At 39.2% G+C, this 19484-nt stretch overlaps 1 protein-coding gene and 1 long non-coding RNA gene across 11 annotated transcripts in view; one reads left to right on the top strand and one right to left on the bottom strand.

The window, feature by feature from the left end:
• Positions 1-19484, bottom strand: part of NTNG1 (netrin G1) — a 146919-nt gene that overhangs the window by 82123 nt on the left and 45312 nt on the right. For all 10 annotated transcript variants that reach the window (XM_072343204.1, XM_072343209.1, XM_072343207.1 and 7 more), the window contains exon 3: positions 2162-2802. In XM_072343204.1, coding sequence (XP_072199305.1) covers positions 2162-2802 — 641 coding nt within the window. The remainder of the gene's footprint in view (positions 1-2161; positions 2803-19484) is intronic.
• Positions 9557-17789, top strand: LOC140255830 (uncharacterized). The gene is made up of 5 exons (XR_011904558.1): positions 9557-9705; positions 10072-10191; positions 14464-14543; positions 15308-15403; positions 17648-17789. It is a non-coding gene; the product is annotated as an uncharacterized lncRNA (long non-coding RNA).

Raw genomic sequence — 19484 nt, 5'->3', positions numbered from 1 at the left:
AGGGCATGTGGCCAAAATGCTTGTTTGGAGACCTGACAGAGGGACCCTGTAGAGATTCTGGTAAGAGACTACAAATACCTCAGACTGTCTGACAGGGGCCTATTGCAAGAGGCTTCTTCACTGGGACCAAATAATCAGGGCATGCATACTAAGTAATAAGCAAGGCTCACTTATTAGGAATAAGCGAGAAAGGCTCGCTATGTGTTGAGGGCAAGGACCCCAAATCCCTAAAGAGCTGTTCTTATTAGCACAAGAGTGATAAGGATTCACACAGATCTAATCTAGTGATACAGTATTACATATCAGATAATTCTGTTAACACGTAAGTTGAATTAGTGTTGCATTTAGACAACAAGCTTCAGCATCAGATAAGCTCTCTGTACAGTTAGGCTTCATTTTTATAGATAATTTTTCGAAAGATTGCTGTATCCCAGATACATTTGGAAGGTTTCAGTTTCTAATTTACATGCAGTGTACTCTTTTTTTTTTCTCCCTTCTCAAATGCTTTCTTTGACAAGACATTGATAGTCTAATTGAAGCATTCCTGGGTTTTCAAATGGGAAACAACATTTTCTTTAAGTGTAAGGAACTTAAAATCCTAATCTGTGGTACGATCTCTCTGCACATACAACCTATTCGGAGTCCCAAGGAGAAAGGGTACACATGAAGTAGAACATATTTGACAGTTTTGATATGCTGGAGTTAGTATTACAAAACGGTTGGAAACGCTGTCCTAAGCTGCCCATGATCCAATCAGCCTGATCATGAGACTTCTGACAAATAATTAATTTACAGTATAACTAATAAGAGTTACGAAAAGGATTCTTTAAACAGGAAACTTTGTCTAATAATTTTACACTTACAATTAATGTCTTTACGTATGAATATGGGTGTGGATGCAGAACATTGTAAGTATATGCTTAATCTATGGTCTTGCAGAAATCCTTATGCATTAGAATCTGTATGTGTCAGCAGTACTTCATACAAATTCAGATCATCTATTTTTCAATAGATCACATCAATTTGATTCTATTTTGACTGTATCGATCTATTTGTATATCATGGAAGTACTTAAGAACTTGAAAGGCTTGTATAAAAGAGGGAGAAAATGGTAAACTCATGGCAGGAATGATAAAATACAGCAACCAGTGTATTAGACATTTAATATCTCTATTATTTTTCACTTGTTCCTGTGTCTGGAAAAATACCACAGCCCTCTAAGATAAATTAGCTTTCCTGTTTGTTTTGATATCTGGCTTCTCTTAAGAATTTATATAAATAAATAACAAGGAAGATTTGAACTCTCTGAAGGTGCAGAGGAAAACAAAAAGGCAAAAGCATAAATTAGAGAGTTCAGTGAACGGCTAATAGAGAAGGTTCAGTTAGTTTCTTCTGAACAAATATGCATCCAAGACACACAGTAAAGATATCACCCTTCTGTTTGAGGTCATCAGTCAATTGCTAGTTAGAGCTGGTAAGAAAATTTCCCCATACGAATGTCACTGCATCTTTATTATTTTTGAGTCTACAACACCTGATACCAGCCCTTGCTTGCCACAGAGGACCAATCTGTCTTGAACCAGGATGAGTAATAATCTTTGTTGCATTCAGATCAGTCTCACACCCTCCAAAGCACTGCTAGTTTTTCCATTCTGCTTCAGCTTCACTGCATTTCAGAGCTAATTAAAGCAGAAGGAGTAGACTCTCATCTCTGTTGCCTCATTGTCTGTATACAGTTTGCCCTACTGGAAAGAGTCTATGCAAAGGCTGCTGTATCAGTTGATTCTTGTATTAAAGGCCTAGAAAAAATAATGAAACAGAATCCCTCTTTTCAATTAACTGCCCCCAAATGAGGCTTCAACTGTATAAAAGCAAAGGAAGAGCCCCTGAAATGTGTCATAATGCCAGGATGAAATCCTGAGCCAATGTAAGAAAATGCTTTAATCATTCAGGGCTTTGCAGGTAGTGACAGCAAACACCCGTGATTTAGTGCTACTGAGTCAGAAACTTCTAGTACTATCAGAAATGCACCAATTGAGCCAAATTTCCAATGAACAAATTTTGGTTGCTATTCTTGTTATGTTTGGGAAAATAAACAGTTATTGCATAACCTCTATAAACAAATGCATACACTTGTTCCTAAAAGTTTATAATCTCTTACCTTCCATATACCCTTATATCTGAGATGGCATAAAAGTACCGTGCCAGGTGTTGCTCATCTACATATATTTCTCCAGTTGCTGGTCTAAGCAATCTTATCCTCAGGTCTGTGATGGTAAAGAAATCTCTTAACTTCTTGGTTGTGTCAAGCTGGCCATAAAGAGAAGCCATATTATGAAGCCGAGGTCCAGCAAAAAAAGCAAATCTATCTTTGATTTCAAAGTGGATTATTTTACTGTTTGTCATATACCCAGTCGAGTATTCTTCCGTGCAAATGATTTCTAGGACTGTATGCTGTGATAAATCCCTCACTGATTTTGGATCCATGTGGAAAGCATCTAAACAGTCTGTGGCATAATATTGGTAGGGCTGCCATGTTCGTCCATAGTCAAGGGATTTCTCCAGGATCATTTGGTCTGGACGGCCAGATTCAAAAGTGATAACTATGTTATCTGTCAGCTCAATGGTTTTGTTCCAGGAGAGTGTAATATTAACGTGAAGAGGCTTTGGATAATCCTTCCAAGTTGTGGACTGCCAAAATGTGGATGGATGTCTTCCTTCAAGATCAAACATCAATTCCGGAGGATGAGCCAGTTCTTGGGTACTTGCATCACATTCATTATTGCACATGTACGGGTTTCCCTAGAAAAAAGGAAAACAGGTTTACAAGAGGAACAGTGTAGTGACTGTGACACATAAAGATGTTTTGTGGTTGGCACATGACAGTTGCTGCTTTTAATTCAGGAGTGAAACTGGGAAAGAAGAAATGAGTGCTTGCAAGGAATACTTTTAACTAGGTTTATCTTGTACATTTTACCTTTCATCTAATGATCTTACATTAAGGTGACTGTACACAGAAATATACAGCACATTTACTTCTGTGCTGTAAACATTTTCCTCAGTATACTTGAGGGAAAGAAACTAGTTTATTTACCCTTGTATTGGGCTTATGTGGAAAGATTTTGTTAGCAAGAGTGGAAGTGGAATGACCAGTCACAAAGGACCAGGAACGGCAAGGAAGTGTCTAACTGCTCAGTATATCTGATTCTTCTTAGAAGGATCCAACAGCCAAGAGAACTCCTTTTTAAACCAATTATGCTCCTCAAGAGCTTCATTCATAAAGGAAGCAGTTTTTGGAGTGAAAATTATTGAAGTCAGCAGTATAGCCCCTACGCATGCCGTATGAAACAACAGACACTACAACTTCATGTTCCTTTTCACCCAGGTGTGAAATGAAACATGATTAACTGTATTTCCAGCCTAGCACTGTCCTTTCTTAAAACACTGACACTCTCCATCAGAAGTCACTAGAAAAATTAGTGCACAACAAGTTTGATTCAGACTTCTGCCACCTTATTACAGTGTAGGAAAGTACTGCAGGAAAGACTTCATGAAGCACAGCCTCCAATTTATCAGGACAAGATAATCCACCACTTGATTAGATGGGGGATGTCAGCAGCTGCAGCTGGAATGCTGCCGAGGTGGCTGGAGGTCTGAACTGTGGATTGAGTTAAAAACAGCAACAAAAAGAGCTTGCCAATAATGCACAGCTTTTACTGCTACTTGTCCTCTGTAGCAAGGTGAAAGTGAATTATTCTCTCTCTGGCCTTTTGATGCATTAGCTTGCAAACTACAATCTTCCTCTCCTTCACAAAGGCTATTTTGTCTGCAGACTGGGGTATCTTGCAGCAGTTGCCAAGATATCAGACCCTGTAGGCTGCACTGAATCACGTCCATCTAATTTAAACTTTCAACAGTACATTACCATTTTGCTACTTGTTCATTCTGCATTTGTTTCGGAGAACAACAGCTGCCCTGTATCTTTCTCTGTGTTCAGTATGGATTGTGCAAGAAGTTTTTTGTCACTGATGGTCTGCACTGCTGGGAAAAAAGTTGCACACGTCTGTATCCAGTAGTGCTGAATATGGACTTAAGTGCAGCTGCGATTGTCATTAATCAGAGTTCTCCTCACCTGCCCTGATAATAGAACAAGCCCTGATATGATGATCAACCTTTTCTTTTCTTACAATTACAATTATTGCTTCTCTCTACCTCGAGGCCTCGGGGCAGTGAGGCTGTTCAGCGCCATCCAGCATGTGAAATGAGCTTCAAACATGTTTCCACCTTGGTCACAGTTCTGCCCCTTGGCAAACTCCCATGAAACACAAGAAAAATGACTTCAGTGCTCACTTTCACCTCCCCACAAGCAACTCCTCTGCCCCGCACAGGGAAACACTTTTCTCCTGTCCCTCTCCCATTAATACAGCTGAATCCCAAAACTTACAATTCTTTGGGACTCAAAGTTAAGAAAAAAAAAGGGTTATTTGAAAAGCAGAACGATACTCATTAGACAGAAGGATTCAAAACACGGAACTGTAACTGAGAATATGCTGCAAAATGTGTCTATAATAAGTTCCTGTCACAGTTTTCTTGATTTCAAGCTCACGGTTACTATTCCTATGCCTTCCTTTTGAATAAAACAGTGAAAATCAAAATAAGTATCAAGCAGAATAGATAACAGACTGAGGTTTTTTGTTATTTAGCTCAATTTCATACAGCAGATACAAATACAAGGACAAGCCACCTTACTTAGGCATTTCTCTTAATAAAATACGCAGACTGTGAGATCAACAAGGTTCCATACACTTTGAATAGATGTAAAGCCAAATTTTGCAGCAAATGCTCAGTTACACAAGGCACACCTTTCTGCAGTTTACTAGAAAAATCCAGTCACTTCAGTGGCTACCATCATGAAGCTGACTGCAGACCTATAATGTGTATCTTCTGTCACCTCCTTGGCACGTCACTGGGAGGTCACAGGTATTGAAACATAGTAAAAAAAAGCTATTGGATAGTAAGACACTTGTTAAGGGTTGCTTGAGGATGTCTTTGGTTTCCTACAGCACCAGTAGACAGTAAAGCCATTGTAATTCATGTTATAAACCAAACCTAAATGCTTCTCTGAGTCCCTGGGTAAAGGAGAAGGCATGTTATGCTATTCTGAGTGAGTAATCCAGATTGTGGATTGTGCAATGAATGCTAAATGTTGGCATTTGCTTGCTTCTGAATGGTTCTCTCTATCTCTGTGGGCACAAAGCTTTTTGAAAAAGTTGATGCTGATCTATTTAATGGCAGAGTACAGCGAGACACAGGCTGGGGTGACAGCATGGCCCCACACCTAAATCTGTTACCAAACCACGCTGTAGGAAAGCACTGCAAATGAGACTCCAGGTACAAGACTTTGGGCATTTCTTCCACCAAAAATGAAATTATTCGTTTAATTCAATTCTCATTAAAGGGACAAATGGTTTGATTACACCAAAATAACCCATATGGAGTTCAACATTCTGGAGAGTTTAATCTTAAATGTAATTTATGTGTTAAATCGTATTGATATTACTAAAAAAGCTGTCTACGTGAAAGTTCGTTCATACACGTTAGTATGAAACAATTCAATTAACTGAGATTAGTTATGTGTTTTAATGTCTACAGCTCTAAGATAATCCTCTTTAAGACCTCTATTTCAGTAAAACGTATACAACACAGAGAAACTGTCCCCCAGTTTGTCATAACTAAGCACATTCTATGGTGGGAATGTCATAATGACCAGAGCATTAGCAGCGATAAATAATTTTGTGACCAGCAGGCAGCTGGAAATAGATCTTAATTGAAGTTCTCCAAGCAACAGCTTTTCAGCTGGACAACGTGAAAAATATTTATAACTTTTTAAAATGATATTTACATCATTAAGAGATTTCTAAATAATTAAACACTAATACATACTTCTAAAGGCTTAACTGCCAATTAACATAAGAGGTTTCTGAGGTTTCTCTATATCATCACTAGCTAGACAAAAAACACAGTTTTGCTGTACGGTAGTTGGATTTTGGTATTAAACAGCTTCTTGCAGGAAGTCAAATTAAGTTGCTATTATTTTATTTTATGTCACCGATGGAATTCAAAATATTTCCCAAACTGGTACCATCACAGTTCAGAAGGCTGGGCTTTGGGAAGTACCTGTTTGCAGGCTCTAGCCCACAGCCCCAGAGCCCACGGCTGTATCACACATTTGATCCTCCTCAGTCATGGTGGAAAAAAGCAGAGTTATCTGAGAAGCTACTGACTGGTCCCAGGAGGGTTTCCCTTCAAGCATATAAATTTAGCTTGTGTTTGCACACAATGTCTGTGTCAGCGAGCTTGAATTCTGACAGAGGTGTTCGGAACGGTGCAGGGGGTGCTGCTGGGTGGCGATCAGCTGAGCCACTGAGACTTCTTACCAGGCCTATCTGTGAGCACTGCTTAGTGACAAATGGGACAATGACCCTTGGGTGAGGATTTATGATACGGACAGTGGTCGTGTAACCTTTGAATATCAACAGGGCAGTCGGCAGCTCCTGTTCAAGGGTTAAAATCTGATCACTCTCAGCCAAAGCCTGCATCACAGAGATCCTTCTGTGCCATACACACAGGCTTAGAGCTTGATTGAAGATGTTGCTTCTTTCAGTCTGCTTCCTGTCTGCGCTAACACCTCATGGTCTTTTTTACTTGGGAACAAAGACAGAGGGGCTTAACCTTTCTTCAGCGTGAATATTGGAAGCCGTATCACAGATTACATGCTGTAATAGACACCTGGCTAAATCCCTGCAGAGGATTATAAGTTGCATTTTCAGACTGGTGAAGGCTGCTGAGGTCAAGCAGGCCAAGATTTTAAGAAGGAGCAAAATGAATTTTCAAGAAGCAAGTCACAGGAACTGATTTTTATATCGCTGCCTCAAGGTAGTTAGCTCAGAGGCACTAGATAAGAAATAAATACAGTCTGAATCAAACATGGAGTGTTTGACGACTGCATTCAAATCACACTTTTGGAAATAATAGAGTTTTTCAAAGGAGTATTACAAGTATTCCACTCAGTACCATGCGGTATGTTGCAGATTAGACAGTAATAACTGAATGTGACCATTGCTCTAATGCTTACATTTACATTTTCCTTGTGATTTCTAAACGGGAGTTAGGTGTTTACTGTGATACAGCCAGACTATTAAAACATTAGCAGAGAGATATTACTCATTAGGAGTTTTCCCTTTCAGGGCAGTACAGTGGAATGGCAAGGCACAAAATCTGTCACATAATTATTTATGTTGTCAAATGTACTACGTCCATTAGCTGGTTTGAGAGCAGCTTCGTCAACATTTGTAGAATTATTGTTGTGAGGAAGACAGGGTTGGCTGCAGACAAGAACATTTTACCATCAATAGCCTTTCATCACTACAGTGACAGCATTTTTAAGTTAAAGTGATTTAAGCTAAGAAAGAAAAAAAACGCTAAAATCTCAGTGGAAGATTTGATGTGCTCACAGAGCTCCCAAGTGAGAGGCATTTGGATGGTCAGACAAGCACTTTGAACTCTGAGCTGCAGGCTGTACACTGTGAATTTGCCAAAACCAGCAAAAAGAATATAAAACAATGTTTAAATCAATAAATTCTAGGGAGACTTAAAAAGACTGAACCAAGGAGGATGCGACTGGCCAAAACAAATAATAACACTTAACAACTTTGTGCACTTTTAAGTTGGAAATTATGTTGCAGATTATGGCCCTGGTCCTGAAAGAAATTCAGTGTAAAAAAACACCAGTTTTTTTTAAAAGATCTGTTAGTCTGTAAAGATTTGGCACTTTGTCTCATGAAACACAGGTCTAACTAATTAATCTTCATGACAATGGCTTCATGAGAAAGGGACTCTATCCTGAATTTACATATAGCTCAGAAATTGAAAGAAACATCTTTACATGATGAATTCTCTAAACCCTGTTTATATTGTACTTCCAAAGCCTTATGGTGTATCACCTCAGGGCATTCCTAGTACCCAGAGTAGCTCTGAATTATTATTATTATTATTATTATTATTATTATTATTATTATTATTATTATTATTATATCACGCCTTTCCCAATAATAAGAACTGAAAATGTTTTGTAGGAAAAACATTAAAAAATTTGCACTGTCATCTAGAGAAGACTGTTTTTCTCCTTCTATAGCCCTTCTTTGATGTTAACAGGAATGTGGGGCAGAACTGATCTGATGAATAGAGGGAACAAATTATGTCTTCTAGATCTCTTCAGGCTTCTGGAATGTTTTGGTTCACACTAGAGTTACTGAGAGAGTCAGCAAAACTACTACCATATAACCACTGATATTACATGTTCACATTTGCAAAGGCATTTAATTCCTATCAGAACATTGTTTCTTTGTGGTTCCTCAGGATGCTTTTCTTTGAAATACTTCTCAAGTTACGAGGTGAATGGATTTCGGTTTTCCCTCTGAAATAATGACTTACTTCTTGTGGGAAAAATCCTGCTCATTCCTACTTGATAATTTAATGCTTTGAGGCTGTCTTTGAGTTGACAATGTTGCTGCTACTTTGACCACTTGGTGATTCTGGAATTAATGGTATTTTTTGTCAGATATGCTGGCACTGACCTGAGTATATTTTTGTTGTTTGAAAACCTCAATATCGGTGTTTTCCTCTTCTAACAGTGGGTATCTGGCAATATAATCACTTTCTTATTTATAGCTTTTGTAATGTCATGAGGTGCACACTACTGGGACCTCATCACACTTAGCTGTGGCTAAACAACAGGACAACAGTTCCAAGAAAATCTTTCTTTATATGCCAGACACATATTTAGGTTTGAGAAACTGAAATCGCTGGGGATAAAATCCACTCCTGTCAGGATACTGGCACCTGTCCTAGCAAAACCACTCCATCTGTCAGAGCCCTCCTCAAATACAGCAGCACAGGACATGGATCACCATGGGCCTGGCTCAGCACCCTGTCAGACTGGCTCATGCAGCTGTTCCGCCAGCCTGCAGGGGCCCTGGTGGGAAAGAGTGCCCTTCACTTTACATTCAGTGGTGTGATACAGACCTCATCTTGCTCAATTTAGAGAGGAAGCCACTTTGGGAAGGTGTAAAAAAAGGAACTCTCTGAAGTTCTACATTGCCATTCCCGTTTTAAGAAAAGCAATATTAAGGTAAGCTGGTGTGATCCTACTGAGGGATGGTCTCAGTTATTGCAGTGGATCACAGAAAGAATGGGAGCATTCTTAAAACCAAGACACTGGATCATCTCAGTGATAACAGAGGGAAATAGGCTGCTGGAAACACTAAGAAATACTTTATTTTTCTCTCTTTTCTTTCTGATAGAAATTACTGATTCAGAGTTTCAGTCCTTAAGGGTCACCTATTGATTGCAAACAGACTAAGAAACATTCCGTGAGGACAATGTGTTCCCCATCTGGTCTTAATGACTGCAATCAGTGCCACCTGATTCCCAGGCCAAGCCCTATTTAAATGCAGGTGAGAGACTTTTTTGTTCTCCTGGGTGTACTGTGGGCTTGTGTTGTGGTTATTTTTTCTGTTGTTCATAATAGAACTTTTTAGGTTACCCTACTGCCCAATCCTCGCCGTGTGAAGGGTTCCGAGTTGAGCCTCTGGGATTCCTGGCTGTGTGGAATGGTGCCCATCCATGTGAGGACAGCTATTGAAGGTTCTCCTCTCTTTTCAGATGCTGCTCCTCATATGTCATGATTGTGGAGATGGGATCCACAACTTGCCCCAGACAATAGCAGAGCAGTTTTACACTAGTTCAGTTTGCAATTAAGGTCATGGCAATGTAGAAATTTCGTGTTGGGGAAAAAAATCAGGAAGCCTTATGGTATGAATATTGCAGTCTGTGTGGGCTGCTGCTCTGCACTGATATGGGTGGACTAGAAATCCTCCTGGGCAGGGTGGGTGATTGCTGTAAGCCATGCTCTCAGCTGGTTCCTCCTCTCTGTGCCAGACATGTGAGAATACTGTGAGGTGCTTTCCTGGTAGATGGCACAAATAACTATTCTGTTTTTATTCCATACAGAGAAACTGAAGAAATATGCCTGGAGAGTCACGGAGGCAGCAGAGATGTGATAGCTTTGGCTTCTGCAAAAGGTTGCTCTGAGCCTTCTCACTGGTTCTCAAGGAAGCTCCATCTACTGTGGTAAGGGTTTCTTTTTCTTTCTAGAGGACAGCTCTTGAGTAATGCCTGTGGAGACTTGTGCAAAGCAATGATGTAATGAATCTTGGAGTTGGAGTGTGTTTAGATACAAGAGTTTTAGCTTGATTTCTGTGTAAACAGAACGAAGTGAGTAGAAGAGTGAGATGTGTTGTTTAACTGAAGAGCTGCCTTGTAATGTTCAATGCACTGCTTTCCTGCACTAATTTCAGCAGTAGCATTTTGGATGGCTCTTCAAATAGAACATCCATCACAGTTCTGAAAAACTATTGCATGAGGTTAACAACGAGTGATGCAGAAGCAATTAAAAACTGTAGAACTATTGAGAAACGAGCACACAGCTTTGTAGTAAGTTAAATGAAAATGATATAAGTCTTTAAAGAGGAGAATTATCATAACATTTGTGACCATATTTAAAAGGATGAAAAAAGAAAACTTTTCACCAAGGTCTGTGTGATAACTGTTGAGTCACAGCCTGAACCATTGTTCTAGCACCCGGGGAAAGAATTGGTCAGCCCTGAGAGCACAGGTGAAGGCAATTCAGCTCTGTGATTAGAAGTGGTGGAGCCTGACTGCATCTCCCTTAGACCCCACTTAAGGGCTGACTGCCACTCTGGAAGGATGTCTGTTTGGAGGGCCCTCCTTTGTGGAGTCTCTCCTTTGAGCCTGGATCTTTAGAGATGGGCGAGTACCTTTACTCTTCCTTCAAAATACTATCAAATCCACACTGGTCCCTTTGCTGTGTCGCCCTTCCACTGCATTATCTTTCCAATTGTAACAAAGGTCTCACTGCTTACATTATGGTAAGATTTTTGTATATAATCAGGTTTTCATGTACGTTATAAAACTTTATGGCTGGACTGAAGCTTTCCAACATAGTTTAATGTATTTCTTTGAGGAGAAATAAGCAAAAAACCTGTACTTTTAACTGTTATTTTTCAATCTGGAAGGGTTCTAAAACATGATGTGACCCATTAATGTGACTTCAAGAATTAGCTCATAGCCCACCAAAGCTGTCACAGCTTTATAATAATATACAGCTGTTTTACAGTACCCATCTGCTTGGAGTGGAACTGTAGACTGCTATATTCAACTGAGAGTTCAGAAGTATCTTATGTAAGCAGAATCAAACTGTGTAATGCAAAATAGGAAGCAATTCCCAAACAGGACTTTCTGTTTATTCCTGCTACACCTAAGTATACAGTAACAAGGGAAAGTTCAGCACAGGCAGTTGCTGTAATGATGAAGGAAACAAACTTAGAATGATATCCACTGAAGCCCTACGCTTTTGACTTCTATACAGGTTCTGACTAGGTAGTGAAAGCTTGAAATGCTGATGTCACACTAGGAGAGTGTAAAACTAACTAAAACTTTTACCCACGCTTAGCACAATAGCTCAGGTAGCATATTTAGTCTGGCTGACTGAATGATGTGATAGGCAATATGCTTTACAATTAATGCTTAACAATTTGCCAATTTTCAGATTCAGTGAATCTCAAATTGCAGTTACTGAGCTTTATTGTGTAGTTTAAAATGATGTTCTGAAGGCTGCATTTGAGAGGATGGTGTGCACAGGAGCGACCCTGAGCTGCAGTTGCCTTGCAGCCACGTGCTTACTTGTGGCCCTACCTTTTCCTTGAAGCAAGTCAAGGTAAGGTCTTCCAGATGCTACAGCTAATTTAACACTAAATTAGAATGATGTTATTTAAAGCAGCAAGAGCTTAGCTCTAAGTTGTAGGGTTGAAAGATAAGGGAATTCTTGAAAAGTATCTTACTGTGTGATTTTTCTTTCCATTCTGGTACCTTGCAGTAGATACACTTGGAAAATCCTTTCTTCCTTTAGAACAGTACCTCTGTTGTGGGCTCACTGCTGCCTCAGGCAGCGTAGCACTTTGTTGGTATCTCAGTCTCTTCCTTGTATTGGTGGGCTGAAGGTCACCAAGGACAAATTTCCTACAGACTTGTAGACCTCCACCTTTTTACCATCAGTTGTGCCTGTCACCTTTGTACCTAGCAGTTGTGCAGCTATGTGGCAAATAGGAGGAGAGGACTCAAATGTCTAGAATGCAAGTGTTTCTTTTCCCAGTTTGTTTTCCATTTGAATCAAGTATCTGGTCTGACATACAGTTTAGCTACACGAGTGTCAGAAGGGATGCAACAGCTGAGGATGGAAGCAAAGCAATACAGATAGGTGGCTTAAGGGCAGCATCAAAGTGCACCATAAATTGTGAACAAAGAGCTAAATTGTCTGTTCTGTCACATTTGTGCTTATCTGTAAAAAAATAATTTATATGTACAAATATCACATATTCAAGTAGCTATTTATGCTGTAAAAGACTCTTCTGAAGGTATATATGTGCACAGGACTTTGGTGTGACTGGTTCTGTGCTGGCAAAATTGCTTTCAGTAAATATGTAACCTCAAGGTAATCATTAGGATTTTACTCTTAAGAAGAGCAGGGTTCAGGACAGCAAATTTGGGTTCTTTACTGTATGTGTAAACGTAGGTAGTGCACGCAAATACTACTGAGGTCTATACTGAGGACATTTCTTCTGCATGTGTTCTGTGATCTAAGTTCAGGTGTAAAGAATTCTTTGTTTTCTGAAGTCAATGCTTTTTCCTCTCTCCTGTTCTGGAACTGTGAAATATGCTACACCTTGAAAAAGCAACTGCTTAAGTGGAAGGCAAATTATATTATCTCATTGTGATGGTAGGCTTCATGTTTTACTCTGAATACAGGCACTGTCATGATTAAGGCTGATAAAGTAAAATGTTGCATTAAGCTATAGTGATTGACATGAAGTGTATACAAAACTAGTTTCATGCACTGAAACAGAAGTCTCTGTACTAGAAAATAAAAGGGGGCCATAAAACAAAACCCAAACCACAGATATGAAATGTCCTAAGGCCAGTTAAGTATCCACCCTTAGGGAACAGGTCTTAAAATTTCTCATTTCTTTTAACTTCTTGTAACTTAAAAGATGCTGTTCTCTTGCCTAAATGTGTAACTACAACTAATATTCATGTCTATTCTTCGTAATATGTGGGATATGAAGTGCAAAATATGCCAAGACAATGAGCAGAAGGATACTAAATCCTCCACGGCAGTCATTAATGATTGCCTGTCACAAACTGCAGTTGGCTTTAATTTAATTTTCGAGGTACAATTCCTGCCTCCTCCGTAGGAGACTTAAGGCACTCTTGAATAGCTGCATTAGTTAACCTGTTTATCAAATGTGGTACAAAACATGAAGGGATATGTCTCAAATGTGCTGTTTTTCAAAAAGGAAGACGTTCTAAGTAAGTTGATATTTTATTAGTCTTTACAATGAGGCAAGTGTTGAGTGCAATTGAACAGTTAATTCTCTGAATGTTTGTCTTTTACTTTGATAGCACTGGAAATAGGAAGCTTTGCTAAACCAAGGCAGGTTGTCTTACTCTATAAATTACTGTCCCTATTCTGCATACTCAGACCAGTTTAAATGGGCTATTCATTCAATACTATGTAACGTAGCATGTTTTCCTATGAATGAGAATAGCAAAATTGTTACTCAGTTCCAGAAAACGTTGCTGAATTCATGCTGTAGTAGGATATTTAGCTTTGCATCTTATTTCCCAGCTGGAGATCTCCAGATGATTTGCAGCATTCAGCTGCCTGCAAAGTTACAGCTGTGGAAGAGCATCACAGAGGTGGGGGGGATGAGCAGTGGTTAAACCAAGAACTGACCCTTTTCCTTTAACCCACAGCTTTTCCCTAACAGAAGTTTCTGTCTTTGTTCTTATTTTATTTTTGCTATAGAGAAAAGAAAGCGAGGAGCCAGACAACAAATAAGAGGAACTAAAAAGGAGAAATTCTGGTTGGGAATGTTTCAATTGCACTTCTGGGACTGTCTGCATCCGTAGGCACAATTCATTCCAGTCCTGAGCATTACTGACTTTTTTTTTTATGCCTGAGGACTTCATGCAAAATTGTGTTTCTATATTATCTGTAATTTTATTTCTGGTTCTCAATGTCAGTATTGCTTTTTTCAGAATTTCTGACCTGCTTCTGTATTATTACTGCATCTGCTGCCATTTTTAATATGCTTTAGAGGCGGTAGATTAACACTGAATTTCAAACACCACAATTAGAATTGCTGATATTACACAGAAACACTGCTTTAATATTATTTAAAAAAAAATAAAAAATAATAACCTTTTTCTATTGCCACAGAATCTGCACTCATTTTTGTTGTATTTGATGGTTTATTTTCATAGTATTTTCTGGGCTCAGAGGACCTATGTATGTGAACCAAGGAAAGGAAGAGGAAGAAGTGACATAAACAAAAATGACAATTGTAAGTGAAATTCAATTTGATTTCATTTTTCTTAAACGGTGGGCTATGTTGTTTTGCCTTCATTTATTTATCAAGATAACAAAAATGTTTCTAATGAATCACAGTGTATCACTACATAATGTGGACTTGCTGGAAATGAATTTAAAATCTTAAATTTCATTATTCGATGAAGGAATGCTGTGCTCATACACACAATGAATTGTGCACCATCTCTGTACATTCAGAATACAGCACATAGTACTCTGAAAGAGAACGAAGACACTCATTAAGTCCACATTAGTGTAACGCATCAATATAAGTAATTCAATCAATATGCACACTATCAATTGAGGAAAGGTAGTAAATGCTATGATAAGCTGGTAGTTTATTCAGTTGTGTGCTGGAGACTGTTATATGATTTTCTTTATTACATATATCCATAATCAGATAATAAGGGTACATCTCTGAAAAATATATAATTATTTCCTAAAATAATTGGTACTCAAACTGTTACCAGGAGTGTAAATTTGCAGATGTCAGGTGGTTGCACTGACTGCCAACAGCCCGCCACTTGCAAAATGTACTTCATCATGCTAATCCCAACTGGCAGACTGCAGGGCAGGAGCAGCAGAAGCAGCTGCTCCGCACAGAGGTGGGGCTGTGAAAGCAGTGTTATCATTGCTTGCTGCCTTTGGGCTCTCTTTCCTCAAGTAGGGGGCTCAGAGTGATGGGAAGTGAAGATATATTCTTGGTGATGTTTGTTTTATTTTTTTCCATGGCTCCAGTTACTGCTCCAAATGACACTGACTTCCCAAGCGTGAATGAAAACCTTTTAACTGACTTGAAGAGCACCTCTAGATGGAAGAAATGCCTGGGATAATGTATGTAATACTTTTATTTGGTACATAATTGTATGTGTAGCACACAACTTCCTTCAATTGAGCCACATTTCCTTATTGACTTTACTGGGAATAAATTGGAATCTGGAAACCTTATTTCACAGTAGAGCTATGGTTAAGACTGCACAATATGTGATAGTGTTTCCAACCTCTGCAGTCTCTGCTGTAGGGAGGAGGAGCTGTGGCTACATATCCAGTGCTGGCATCTGTTCTCCAGCTCAGGTTTATCTGTGAGTCTCAGCACTGCTAGGCTCTTGTGCCACATAACCATAGCACTGCTGCTTCTGGGCCTGTGTTGTTAGACTCCATCAGTGCAAAGCCTGACTGCATGCAGCTGAACGGCACGTTGCCAGTGTGAATGTACCCTGAAAAATATATCCCCTTTGGTAAGTGGGGCATGCTCTAAACAAGAAGAGACTATATGTAGTTTTTTCTATAGCAGAAAAAAACAACTTTCTACAGTTGCCTGCTAGGATGCTGAAGGTGTGGTTTAAGGGCAAGGATTCCTTTTATCCCAACACATTACAATTCATTACAGAGTAAGGTGGTAACAGAAGCTCTGAGTATGCTCTTCTCCCTGCACCACCCTGGGAAGCAATAAATTACAGCATATTATGTCCCCTATCAGTTCCACCCATCACAGGCTTGTCTTGCCGACATGATAAAGAGAAACACCTCAGATAAAGTAATGCAATTAACTGCTGCCATTTGAAATCTGAAAAATTATATTTCCTCATTCCCAGCCCATCTGTCTGTTTTACTGTTTTTGAGTCGAAATGCTGTTTAATGACTTGCTGGCTCCTTTCTGCAGTACAGGCTGATGTCCTACAAGAAAGGTCAAAAGCTTGCAGCGGTTGCAGCCAACTTGTAACTGTGCAGCCCTGGGACAGGGATATCTGGGTGGAAATGGAGCCCTCACTGAGGGCACGATGGCCATGTTAGCCCTATAAGACTTATGCTCACCACTGAGGTGAGAAGATCCTGTGGTGGGGTTATGCAGCAGCCTGAGCCAGGAAGGTGTAGTAACCTGACCACAGTGCTGGGTTTTCCTTGGAGTATTACTGCAGCTACTCTGAAATTTAAGCAATTTAGTGCTTTCCAGCATTTCTCTTTAAAGGCCCTTACAGCTTCTAGTTTGTACTAGAGCAGCTATGTCAAGTATACTTATTAGAATGAAAATTAGCTGTCTATACAATGAACTGCTTTTTATAAGGGTGCGAAAGTAAAAGCCCTTGGAGAAAGTGAGGTATTTTTTTCCCTCATATGCAGAGTTCAGGGCTGTGCCATGAACAAAAGCAATTTGCCTCTTTAAAGCTATGCAGCATTTCAGTTTTCTCAGTTACACTTTTTATACAAAAACACCTTGCATGTGCCATGTGAGAACGTTCAGGCCCAAAATAAAGGTTTTTTAAGGGGAGTGGCATAGCTCTGCTTGCAATGATGACCTTTTAAGGCAGCATGCAACATCACCCTGTTCAGCGTGACCATCTGTGATGTGTTAATGAAAAAAAGGAAAAAATAAAAGCAACTTCAAAAGATTTATGTCCTTAGATTTCTTCATATCTCCTAATCTTTGACTGGCCGTATGCTGAGTGTGCTGCAGTGTGAGATCAATGAAAAATAACTCTAAATTCTAGTTGATGACTGGAGTCAACTTAGGGTCCTAAATTTTAAATGGATTTGAGGTCTTCTCTGTGAGTTTAGTTGCACAGAATTTGAATATATTAGTTCAGTGAACAATATTTTATGTTGGTGCTTGCAAATTTGAAAGTTGGCCAAAAAATTAAAAAGCAAATAAGAAAGCAAGTCTGTTAAATTATCTTTGATTTTAATACCCTTACTATGTCATGATGAGCTATTTTGGGTGGTTTATTACTGTAATTTATTTGACAAGCAACCTGAGAGTCACTGGTCTTTGTCATAGAAGCTATTTAAAAAAGAATCTGCCTCCTTGCAAACATTTGTGACTATCACCATCTATATCACTGTACTTATCTGTATGTGTTTTGGAACGCAGTCCCAACTAGCTCTAGATTATAAAATCAATTCCTCCATCTGACATTATGCCTAGTGAAGCTTTCTGAAGCACCAATATTTCTTAGAGTGCTTTGCTAGACTTAATTTTAGAATCATTATGTTGCGGATTTAAGAAATGGAAACTAAGAAGTACGAAAATAAATATTTAAGCTTGCAAGAAGCTTCAACACTGACAATATTCTTTTGCAGCATCCTGTCCTGAATTAGACTGAAGAAACTGCCTGTATTTACAAGTGGATGACCGGAAGCTGCCTAATGCCAAAGTTTGGCTGTGATGCTCAAAACCAGAAATTTCAGAGTGTTTTGGTATCTGAACATCTAAGAAAAAAATCATTGGAAACTGTGAGTATGTTGAATATGTGAAGAGAGATTTAAGTATTTATTTTGTTATAAAGTAACCTTATGCCACAGAAAATGTTTTATTAGGACTTTATGATTTTATTCCAATTCTCTAAAGCTTCTTTCAGTGAGTCCTAGCCTTGGATTCAATTAAATTAATTCCTAGTCTAGAATTCATTGAAATCAACAGATGTTCTTACTGAATAAAACCTGAGAGGCAATAGAATGAAAGCTCCAGGAGGTATCCATGTATTTATGAGGTCCCAGATCATCCTGTCACTTTCTAGCAGCTTTTAGCTCCACATGCATCACACTTCTCTGAAGCTGCCCTGATTTGCCATCAGCTGATCTCCCCCTGATGCCAGCTCAGGCAAGTGACTTGACCTAAGTGTGCATGAGGTTCCTGCAGCTATAAGCATAGAACTGAGCCTTCAGATTGGGCTAGCCTAATTGCGCACTTGCTCCCAAGTTGTTCGGTGTTTTTTCTTTAGTTATGCATTAGTTTCAGCTGGGATGGAATTGTTTTCTTCAGAGTGTCTGGTATGATGCTATGCTTTTGTTTGGAGGAGAAATACAATGCTGGTAACACACCAATGTTTATAGGTACTGTTAAGTAGCGTTGTACAGAGCTAAGGCCATCAGAGAAGGAAGGGGCCCAAGGAGCTGAGAGGGAACAGAATAAAGACAGATGATTTAAGCTGGCCAAAGGGATATTCCATACCATATGTGTGGAAAGAGAGTTGAAAGGGGATGGGAGTTCATCTCTTCCTTCTGCTACTCAGGGGGCACACTGGGCATTGGTCAGAGGGTGGTAAACAATTGCTTTTGCATCACTTCTTATTTAACTATATATACGCGAATGTATAACTATTATCCTTGTCCTTTTCTCTACCTTAGTTAATAGTGTTATCTCAGCCTGGGATTTCTACTTTGTTTTTCCTGATTCTCTTCCTTTGTCCCACTGGGAAGGAATGGAGTGAGCCACTGGGTTAAACCATAAGTCAACATAAGGACTGAACGTGATCCCTAGAGTTTCCAAGAAATTCCTGTTAAAACTAAAGTCTAGCCTTTTAGTTTATACAGATAATAAGGGGAACCATACAAAAAGAAACAGTTTGAAGGAGCAGGCAGAGACTGGTGCATGTGGTTTATCTAGGTTATCCTGCAAATGCTCTCAATGTGGGCTAGGCGGAGAAATTCAGATAGAAAGGCAGAAAAACAAATGTATGACGTGAAGAAACATGAATAACAAGTGTTTTTCTGTGAGTGTAAGCCATGCCTCGTGGTAGAGTTGCTTTCTTAGATACCACCTTTTGTTAATTAAAGAAATGCTTTATAGCAGAATAGCTGTCATAGATGATATAATTGCTATCACTAGGATATCTTAATTAAATTACACTGCAGGCCACAAGTCCTTCAGGGCACCTTCATGTAAGATGCTTGATATTTGTCAGTCACCACTATGAATGGGTTATTATTCTTTCAGTACCACCTACAAATGGGAGCTTTATTAGCGGAGTCTGCAGCAGTAGGTTGAAGTGAGGCTTAGGCTGATGTAAACACAAGAGATAAAAGAACTGAAAAAAGACTTCATAGACAGAATTTGTCATTTACAAGTGAATTATATGTTAAAAATGGTTTTTAAACTCAGTACTGCCAATACTGCTATTTGTTCCTGTTCACAGTT

The sequence above is a fragment of the Excalfactoria chinensis genome, chromosome 8 (assembly GCF_039878825.1).
Source record: "Excalfactoria chinensis isolate bCotChi1 chromosome 8, bCotChi1.hap2, whole genome shotgun sequence".
Lineage (NCBI taxonomy): Eukaryota > Metazoa > Chordata > Aves > Galliformes > Phasianidae > Excalfactoria > Excalfactoria chinensis.
Note: the sequence above shows the minus strand (reverse complement) of the source record. Positions and strands in the feature narration are given on the sequence as shown.